Source organism: Salvelinus namaycush, chromosome 4, assembly GCF_016432855.1.
Source record: "Salvelinus namaycush isolate Seneca chromosome 4, SaNama_1.0, whole genome shotgun sequence".
In the NCBI taxonomy this organism is placed as follows: Eukaryota; Metazoa; Chordata; class Actinopteri; order Salmoniformes; family Salmonidae; genus Salvelinus; species Salvelinus namaycush.
Window position 1 is genome coordinate 19036432 of NC_052310.1, and position 10540 is coordinate 19046971.

Here is a 10540-nt window from a genome sequence, read left to right on the forward strand (position 1 = left end):
AATGAAATATATTTGTGATTTTTCCTTCCTGTCCCTTTAGAGCGGCCATGCTACGGAGAAGCAGGAACAGCCAAGCTCCGCGCTACGTGTGGAGCGACATCCGACGAGACATTGACACCGTGGTACTGGTGAATGACAGAGAGGAGTGGGGCGACGAACACACACAGGTGAGAACCGGGAGAAGGGGGATGGATGGAAATGGGGGAGAGAGAGTAGGTTATATTTACCATTGTAAATACAACTTATATTTATGTTTTTTTATTTTCCCATTGGTACTTTAACTATTTGCACATCATTACAACACTGTATATAGACATAATATGACATTTGAAATGTCTTTATTCTTTTGGAAATTTTGCAAGTGTAATGTTTACTGTTCATTTTTTATTGTTTATTTCACTTTTGTTTATTATCTATTTCACTTGCTTTGGCAATGTAAAACATATGTTTCCCATGCCAATAAAGCCCTTATATTGAATTGAGAGGGTGTGGGGGAATGAGAGGGAGTGGGGTAGTGAGAAAGATGGAGTGGGGGAGTAAGAGAGATGGAGTGATAGAGATGGAGTGAGAGAAAGAGACAGAGGGAGGAGTGGGGGATGGAGAAAGGAGGAGTGCAGTGGTGAGATGTAAAAGGAGGGAGGAGTGGCGCGAGGACTACAGATGGTTCGAAAAAATAAAGAATAGAAAGGGTGGAGTGATGAAAGGTAAGAGTGTGGAAGTGTGTGTGTGTTTGGGGCAGACCCAGAGAGGAGTTAGGGTAGAGAGGGGGTGATAAGAGTTGAAAGAGCAATGGGAGAATGCTGAGACTGAGAGAGAACACGAGGCCGCGGCATGATCGAAAATATGACCTCGTTAGAGCCAGTAGTTTTCCATGATGGATTCAACTGTCTCAAAATGGCTGTGTCTACTGAATGGGGACTCCTAAGGCATGGATGGTCTGTATTTTTGGCACAGGTCTATTTTTAAATGTTGGCATACCCTGCTTACGCTCCAATGGGAATGCAAGGGCCTCTCTTTAGGGAAAGGGTCAACCTATAGAAGCTTTAAAGAACCTGAACGAGCTCGGTGCTTAAGTTGAGGTAACCGACTAAGGAAAGGTTGCAGTGCACGGTATTTCCAGACGTTTCTCAAATAGGACCTACTAAGCTAGTTTTTGGTTTTGTCTTAATTTAAGCCAAGCTAGTCGGTTTTTGTTTTTTGTATTCTTTTTTTTCTTTCTGAAAGCGATCCGATTGCGAATTCCTCAGATTCTCACAAATTAGTCTTCTCAAGTGTGGTTCAGTCTACCTGTTCTCTCAGTTAAAACTAGGGACATTCTCAAATGTCCTACTCAGTATCCTTGACCATCTCTGTCTATCCCATGTGCGTCAATCAGATCAGTGACTCGGACTCAGAAGTGGATTACCTGGCCGTCACCCCGGAGGTGACAGACATTGTGTCTGACACGGTGCCTGTGACAGGGGAGTCCTACTGTCACTGTGACGCCCAGGAGGAAACAAGCCCTGGGGCTCTGCTGCAGGGTTTCCAGCCCCTCAACGACTGCCTGTGTGGAGAGGAGGACCAGGGTGTGTAGTGGGAAGGATAGGAACTATGGATCTGTGTTTGTCTTTCACTTAGTCTGGTCTGTGTTTACTGTATAGGTGAATGAATAATTGTATTTTCTTTGTACTGTCAAGCAATGCATTTGTATGTCCACGTTTTGAATGGATGTGGAGCTATTATGTATATGAGCATGCACCGTATAGCTTAAACAGTGTACCTGGAAAATGTAGCAGGTGTTATCAATGGATGGGTCATGAATTAGTGTGGATAACCATCATATTGTCTCTCTGCAGGTTTTGACTGGGTGTGGGATGAGGGTGTTAAGTCCAATGCAGCAATCCTGAGCTGTGACAACCGCAAGGTGAGCTTCCACTCTGAGTACAGCTGTGGCACAGCCGCCATCCGTGGCACCAAGGAGCTGACAGATGGACAGCACTTCTGGGAGATCAAGATGACGTCACCCGTCTATGGCACAGACATGGTACGTACGCAAAAAAACATCCAGGTCAGGAATTACCCTAAGTGGGTTAACCTTAACCCTTACATGTATACAGATACTGTAGGCCCATAGTGTAGCTACAGTATAGACAGGGGTCGAATTTTTAAAAGTTAACAAGTGTCGTGGAAATTCAACGAAAGTCTGTAGGAATGTTGAACATGTAGAGACTTGTTAACTAAACTTAAGGCTACACGATATTGTACTCCCGATGGCGTTTTCATTGATATCCCAAATGATGAAGTTCTAAACCGAAAATTCAACCACCCCCCGAGACTGAGTCGGAAACTGGCTCTGTTTCCCAGTCTATCTTGTCTCAGGTGAGACTTTATTATGGACAGAGTACTCCATCTACAGTGGACTGATAGACAGTGCCAGCCCAGTTATAATACATGTTGATACCAGAAAGTTTCTCTCTTCCCTTCTGTATTGGCCGATGTATTTTATAAATTTGGCGCATTACATGTTAATCTTAAAATAAGAGGCATTTAATAAGTGTGAAGCAGAAAGTGCATATCCGACAAAAATTGTTAATAAATATATAGGGTAACATTGTTAGTGTAGACTAAAATGAAAACAATGCCTTCCAATATGGAGAAAGTTATCATGTTTGTTTTTAAACCTTACAATAGGGGTAAAAGCAGAACATTGTTTGAGAGTGATCCGTGTGTATTAGCATTAGTGAATGAGGGCTGTCTGTGGGGCTTTCCCATGGTACTGTTACTTGCCCTCACTGCTGTACCCAGGGAGGAGGAAGCTAGGGGGGTCCTGGGGCATGACCCCCGTGGGAGATTTGTTTTGTAAAAGCAGCTGTTAGTTGGTCAATTCTGAGCATTCCTGGGAGGCTTTGTCACGTTCCTGACCGGTTTTCTGTTATTTTGTATGTGTTTGACGGTCAGGGCGTGAGTTTGGGTGGGCAGTCTATGTTATGTGTTTCGTGTTGGTTAATGGGTGACCTGATATGGTTCTCAATTAGAGGCAGGTGGTTTTCATTTCCTCTGATTGAGAGCCATATTAAGGTAGGTGTTTTCACATTGTTTGTTGTGGGTGGTTGTCTCCTGTGTCTGTGTCTATGTACGTTGCGCCACACGGGACTGTTTCGGTTTGTTTGTTTGTTCGTTCGGTTTATGTAGTCTGTTCCTGTTTCATGCGTTCTTCGTGTCATGTAAGTTCTTATGTTCAGGTTCGTCTACGTCGTTTGTTATTTTTGTTAGTTATTCAAGTATAGTTCGTTTTTGTCTTGTTCAATAAATATCATGTCATATCACGAAGCTGCATTTTGGTTCAATCCCTGCTCCTCCTCTTCGGATGAAGAGGAAGAGGAACGCCGTTACAGAACCACCCACCGAACCAGAACCAAGCAGCGTGAATTCGAGCAGTGGCCTGCTACACAGGATTATTGGAGTTGGGAGGAAATATTGGACGGAAAAGGTCCATGGGCACAGCCGGGAGAATATCGCCGTCCCAAAGCTGAGCTGGAGGCAGCGAAAGCAGAGAGGCGGCGATATGAGGAGGCAGCAAGGAGACGTGGCTGGAAGCCGGAGAATCAAGCTCAAGACCGGAGATATGAAGGTACGCGGCTAGCAAGGAAGCCCGAGAAGAAACCCCAAAAATTTCTTGGGGGGGGGGGGCTAAGAGGTAGTGGGCCAAGGGCAGGTAGGAGACCTGCGCCCACTTCCCAGGCTAACCGTGGAGAGCGGGAGTACGGGCAGACACCGTGTTACGCAGTAGAGCGCACGGTGTCTCCTGTACGTGTGCATAGCCCGGTGCGGGTTGTTCCACCTCCCCGCACTGGTAGGGCTAGATTGAGCATTGAGCCAAGTGCCATGAAGCCGGCTCTACATATCTGGCCACCAGTACGTCTCCTTGGGCCGGCTTACATGGCACCAGCCTTACGCATGGTGTCCCCGGTTCGCCTACATAGCCCGGTGCGGGTTATTCCACCCCCCCCGCACTGGTCGGGCGACGGGGAGCATTCAACCAGGTAAGGTTGGGCAGGCTCAATGCTCAAGGGAGCCAGTACGCCTGCACGGTCCGGTATTTCCGGCGCCACCTCCCCGCCCCAGCCCAGTACCACCAGTGCCTACACCACGCACCAGGCTTCCAGTGCGTTTCCAGAGCCCTGTTCCTCCTCCACGCACTCTCCCTATGGTGCGTGTCTCCAGCCCAGTGCCTCCAGTTCCGGCACCACGCACTAAGCCACCTGTGCGTCTCCAGAGCCCTGTACAAACTGTTCCTTCTCCCCGTACTCGTTCTGATGTGCGTGCCCTCAGCCCGGTACCACCAGTTCCGGTACCACACACCAGGCCCAAGGTACGCTTTGAGAATTCAGTGTGCCCTGTCCCTGCTTCCCGCACTAGCCTGAAGGTGCGTGTCCTTAGCCCGGTGCCTCCAGTTCCGGCACCACGCACCAGGTCTACAGTGCGCCTTATCCGGCCAGAGCCATCCGTCTCCCCAGCGCCATCTGAGCCATCCGTCTCCCCAGCGCCATCTGAGCCATCCGTCTCCCCAGCGCCATCTGAGCCATCCGTCTCCCCAGCGCCATCTGAGCCATCCGTCTCCCCAGCGCCATCTGAGCCATCCGTCTGCCCAGTGCCGTCTGAGCCATCCGTCTGTCCCGAGCCATTAGAGCCGCCCGTCTGTCCCGAGCCGTCAGAGCCGTTCGTCAGTCAGGAGCCGCTAGAGCCATTCGTCAGACAGGATCTGCCAGAGCCGCCAACCAGACAGGATCTGCCAGAGCCGCCAACCAGACAGGATCTGCCAGAGCCGCCAACCAGACAGGATCTGCCAGAGCCGCCAACCAGACAGGATCTGCCAGAGCCGCCAACCAGACAGGATCTACCAGAGCCGCCAACCAGACAGGATCTGCCAGAGCCGCCAGTGAGCCATGAGCGTCCAGAGCCGTCGGCCAGCCATGAGCGTCCAGAGCCGTCAGCGAGCCATGAGCGTCCAGAGCCGTCAGCCAGCCATGAGCGTCCAAAGCCGTCAGCCAGCCATGAGCGTCCAGAGCCGTCAGCCAGCCATGAGCGTCCAGAGCCGTCAGCCAGCCATGAGCGTCCACAGCCGTCAGCCAGCCATGAGCGTCCAGAGCCGTCAGCCAGCCATGAGCGTCCAGAGCCGTCAGCTAGCCATGAGCGTCCAGAGCCGTCAGCCAGTCATGAGCTGCCCCTCAGCCCAGAGCTGCCATTTATCCAGAACTGCCCCTCAGTCCAGAGCTGTCTCTCTGTCCGGAGCTGCCCTTCAGTCCGGAGTTGCCCCTCTATCCTGAGCTACCTCTCTATCCTGACCTACCTCTCTGTCCTGAGCTATCTCTACCTTATCCCGGTGCTGCCCCTTGTCCCGGTGCTGCCCCTTATCTTAAGGTTACCCTTTAAATTAAGTGGGTGTAAAATGAGGGTGGTCATTCTAAGGGGGAGACGTAAGCTGGGATTGACTATGGTGGGGTGGGGACCTCGCCCAGAGCCTGAGCCACCACCGTGGTCAGACGCCCACCCAGACCCTCCCCTAGACTTTTGGTGGTGCGTTCGGAGTACGCACCTTGAGGGGGGGGTTATGTCACGTTCCTGACCGGTTTTCTGTTATTTTGTATGTGTTTGACGGTCAGGGCGTGAGTTTGGGTGGGCAGTCTATGTTATGTGTTTCGTGTTGGTTAATGGGTGACCTGATATGGTTCTCAATTAGAGGCAGGTGGTTTTCATTTCCTCTGATTGAGAGCCATATTAAGGTAGGTGTTTTCACATTGTTTGTTGTGGGTGGTTGTCTCCTGTGTCTGTGTCTATGTACGTTGCGCCACACGGGACTGTTTCGGTTTGTTTGTTCGTTCGTTCGGTTTATGTAGTCTGTTCCTGTTTCATGCGTTCTTCGTGTCATGTAAGTTCTTATGTTCAGGTTCGTCTACGTCGTTTGTTATTTTTGTTAGTTATTCAAGTATAGTTCGTTTTTGTCTTGTTCAATAAATATCATGTCATATCACGAAGCTGCATTTTGGTTCAATCCCTGCTCCTCCTCTTCGGATGAAGAGGAAGAGGAACGCCGTTACAGGCTTAGGCCTATGACCGGGGTGGAATTAAAATAAAATCACAGGTTATCGGCGGATGCGATGGATTGCGACGCAGCCCATTTAAAAAAAAAACATATCTCCAGTTTAAACTAACGTATTTTGATGGGATTTTTAAAAATTAAGCCAACTACATTTCTGCAGGGGCACGGACATCGACTCTAGGGGGTTAAAACAGTTGCAGAGTTTAATGGCGGTGATAGGAGCAAACTGAGGATGGATCAACAACATTGTAGATATTCCACAATACTAACCTAATTGACAGAGTAAAAAGAAGGAAGCCTGTACAGAACTTTGTCTTGAATACAAAGCGTTATGTTTGGGGCAAATCCAACACAACACATCACTGAGCACCAAATCAAATCAAATCAAATCAATTTATATAGCCCTTCTTACATCAGCTGATATCTCAAAGTGCTGTACAGAAACCCAGCCTAAAACCCCAAACAGCAAGCAATGCAGGTGTAGAAGCACCACTCTTCATATATTCAAGCGTGGTGGTGGCTGCATCATGTTATGGTTCTGCTTGTCATCGGCAAGGACTAGGGAGTTTGTTTTAAATTAAAATAAATGGAATAGAGCTAAGCACAGGCAAAATCCTAGAGGAAAACTTGGTTCAGTCTGCTTTCCAATAGACACTGGGAGGCCAAATATACACTGGAGTTGCTTACCAAGATGACATTGAATGTTCCCAAGTGACCTAGTTACAGTTTTGACTTAAAATTGGCTTTAAGATCTATGGCAAGATTTGAAAATGGTTGTCTAGCAATGATCAACAACCAACTTGTCAGAGCTTGAACATTATTCTTTTTAAAAATGTGTAAATATTGTACAATCCAGGTGTGCAAATCTCTTAGACTTACCCAATAAATATTCACAGCTGTAATCACTACCAAAGGTGATTCTTGTTAGAATTTTTCTTCCACTTTGACAAAGCAGACTAGATCTAGATCGTTGACAGAAAATGACAATTAAATCTCTGATTCAGAGCGGTTGGGTTAAATGCGGAATACACATTTCGGTTGAATGCATTCAGTTGTGCAACTGACTAGGTATCCCCTTTCCCTATTTTAATCCCACTTTGTAACTTTGTTTCCTGAAATTCATGACATCTTTAAGGTAGGCTATTTCATGATACAGAATTAAATAGGGGGGAAATAAAGTTGACTATTTTCACAAATGTTATTCCCCTAATAAATATGTTATAATATTGTAATTTATTTGAACTATCAAGTATCAATTTAGTTAAACATCTTATTTTTTCAGAAAGTGATTAGCTCAATTGATAGCGAGAGTCACAGAGATTACTTCCCAAGCAGTGTTCTTCATTTCTTTACTCCTCGACAATAGAAGAACGTAGCTCAGCCTGTGAATATTATAGAGACGACCCAAAGATATCCCCATGTGCATCAGAAGCATATATTCCTTGTGAAAGCTTGATTCTAGCCTAAAGCATTGCAGACTTAAGCGTCATTATAGATCCCTGTATATAATCAGGATACATTTTCCCCCTTCAAAATCTTAAGCTAACAAGAGGTATGGCATTTATTTCACAAGGTGTGTAATTCGAGCCCTGAGCATAGATCATTTGATAAACAGACACAGACAAGGCCAGCCAACCAGGCAGACAAACAAGGCCAGCCAACCAGCCAGCCAGTATTTAACATTGTTACCTATTATTGTATGTTTTGTCTTCTATGTAGATGGTGGGCATCGGGACCGCTGAGGTCAACCTGGACAAGTTCCAACACAGTTTTTGCAGTATGCTGGGGATGGACGAGGACAGCTGGGGACTTTCCTACACAGGTGAGGAAGTGACCCATAAATGTTATGAATAGGCATGCCTTATGGATATGACAGGTATGATATGGATATGACAGATATGATAGGTTCACCTTTATACATAGTAATTCCCTAATTTGCCTCCGGTTATTATTCATTTCCTATTCAAGGTATGCTTCAGCACAAAGGGGACAAGGTGAATTTCTCGTCCCGTTTTGGCCAAGGCTCCATCATAGGGCTGCACTTTGACACGTGGCATGGAACCCTTACCTTCTATAAGAACCGCCGCTGTATAGGTGAGTGACACCTTGATTCAAACTATACTGAACAAAAATATAAACACAACATATAAATGGTTGGCCCCATGTTTCATGATTTTAAAATAAAAGATCCCTGAAATTTTCCATACGCACAAATTTGTTTACATCCCAGTTAGTGAGCATTTCTCCTTTGCCAAGATAATCCATCCACCAGACAGGTGTGGCATATCAAGAAGCTGACTAAACAGCATGATCACTAACTGGGTCACAGGTGCATCTTGTGCTGTGGAGAATAAAAGGCCACTCTAAAATGTGCAGTTTTGTCACACGACACATTGCCACAGATGTCTCAAGTTGAGGGAGCGTGCAATTGGACTGCTGACTGCAGGAATTTCCACCAGAGCTGTTGCCAGAGAATTGAATGTTCATTTCTCTCCTCGTTTTATAAAAATTGGTAGTACGTCCAACCGGCCTCACAACCGCAGACCACATGTAAACACGCCAGCTCAGGACCTCCACATCCTGTTTCTTTACCTGCGGGATGGTCTGAGACCAGCCACCTAGACAGCTGAGGAAACTGTGGGTTTGCACAACCAAAGAATTTCTGCACAAACTGTCAGAAACCGTCTCAGGGAAGCTCATCTGAGTGCTTGTCGTTCTCACCAGGGTGAGAACAGAGTGCCCCATGGTGGCGGTGGGGTTATGGTATAGGCAGGCATAAGCTATGGACAATGAACACAACCTAATTTTATCGAGGGCAATTTGAATGCACAGAGATACCATGACGAGATCCTGAGGCCCATTGTCGTGCCATTCTTCCGCCACCATCACCTCAAGTTTCATGGCCTGCATACTCACCAGACATGTCACCCATTGAACAGGTTTGGGATGCTCTGGATCTTCGTGTACAATAGCGTGTTCCAGTTCCCGCAAACATCCAGCAACTTCGCACAGCCATTGAAGAGGAGTGGGACAACATTCCATAGGCCACAATCAACAGCCTGATCAACTCTATGCGAACGAGATGTCATGCTGCATGAGGCAAATGGTGGTCACACCAGATGCTGACTGGTTTTCTGATTCACGCTCCTACTTATTCCCAATCATGTGAAATCCATAGATTAAGGCCTAATGAATTCATTTCAATTGACTGATTTCCTTTTATGAACAGTATAGTTTTGTTCAGTTTAGACTGTTCAGAGTGCTGACGTATCCTACCTCAACTGTAAGGGTAACATTTGCTCTAGATTTACATGTGACCATGTGCCTAATGTCTCGGTCTCTTCCCTTCTTCCTGTTCCTCAGGTGTGGCCACCACCAGGCTGCAGAATAAGAAGTTCTACCCTATGGTGTGCTCCACTGCAGCCAAGAGCAGTATGAAGGTGATCCGGGCCTGCTACACGCCCACCTCCCTGCAGTACCTCTCTTGCTCTCGCTTGCGCCAGCAGCGGCCCGACTGCCCTGACATCCTGAACGTGCTGCCCCTTCCCCCGGGCCTGCGCCACCTCCTCCACAACCAGCTGGGCTGGGTGTTCACCCTCAACAACGACGCCCCCGAGCAGTCTGAGGACTTGATGGAGGACTTGAATGAAGACTTCGTTGATGACTTTTCAGTGGAGTTGCCTGATGACTTGCCTGAGGAGCCTAGTCCATGCCCGAGCCCCTGTCTCAGCCAGGTGTCCACCCTAAGTGCCTGCTCCTTCCCTAGCCCTGTACCCAACCATGCCAATGCCCCTGCCTCCTCTCACCCAGTTCCCAGCCCTGCCTCTCCCTGTGCCCCTGCCTGCCCACCCTTCCAGGGAGCAACTCAGACAGTGAGGACATGACTTTACTTTTTCAAATATCCACTCAGAAATGTTAGATAAAGTTGGCACTTTATCTATTCTGAACCTTTCTACAAATGCCATTACCATCTACTGGTGGAAAAGTCCACAAGAGTGAAAGAGTTTTTATCTTAGCTCAGATTTCTAAGCACTTTAAGACTTTCTGAGTGGAATGCTCTCTCACCCTCGAGACTGTCCTTCCAAACTCTCCCCAGTTTGCCTGGCTGAAGGGAAGGGGAAGACAGCCACCCCGGATATGCACCACCCCGCTCGAGTCAGATGACTTAGTTCTAAATCTAATGTTATCTACTGTATGTACACTCCCTATACTGAATGATTGGATCCCTTGATAAAGATGAGCAAAAAATACACTAAAATATGATACAAATACTGTGCTATATTGTATGCAACATTTATTTATTTTTTTACAATATTATTTTATACTAATACTTTTGCTCAGAGAAAGAGATTTTATTTAACAAGTATTAAACAAAAATCTCTAAACGATAGCGGTCAAAATGATTGGATCCCGTTTTCCATGCAGAATCTTTCCAGATCCTTGATATCCTTCGTCTGCGCT

At 47.1% G+C, this 10540-nt stretch overlaps 1 protein-coding gene across 1 annotated transcript; it reads left to right on the forward strand.

Annotated features, from left to right (window-relative positions):
• The first annotated feature begins 47 nt into the window (after window positions 1-47).
• On the forward strand, window positions 48-9963 carry LOC120045762 (SPRY domain-containing SOCS box protein 3-like). Its single transcript, XM_038990694.1, has 6 exons — window positions 48-167; window positions 1376-1565; window positions 1836-2023; window positions 7799-7901; window positions 8048-8173; window positions 9443-9963. The coding sequence occupies exons 1-6, from the start codon at window positions 48-50 to the stop codon at window positions 9961-9963; spliced, it is 1248 nt and encodes a 415-aa protein (XP_038846622.1).
• The last annotated feature ends 577 nt before the right edge of the window (window positions 9964-10540 follow it).

What these genes read in the sequence shown, in the direction of transcription:
- LOC120045762 (XM_038990694.1), top strand. Translation starts at nt 48, where the DNA reads ATGCTACGGAGAAGCAGGAACAGCCAAGCTCCGCGCTACGTGTGGAGC. An exon ending in GGGGCGACGAACACACACAG is followed by an intron (nt 168 to 1,375) that starts GTGAGAACCGGG and finishes TGCGTCAATCAG; the next exon opens with ATCAGTGACTCGGACTCAGA. An exon ending in GTGTGGAGAGGAGGACCAGG is followed by an intron (nt 1,566 to 1,835) that starts GTGTGTAGTGGG and finishes GTCTCTCTGCAG; the next exon opens with GTTTTGACTGGGTGTGGGAT.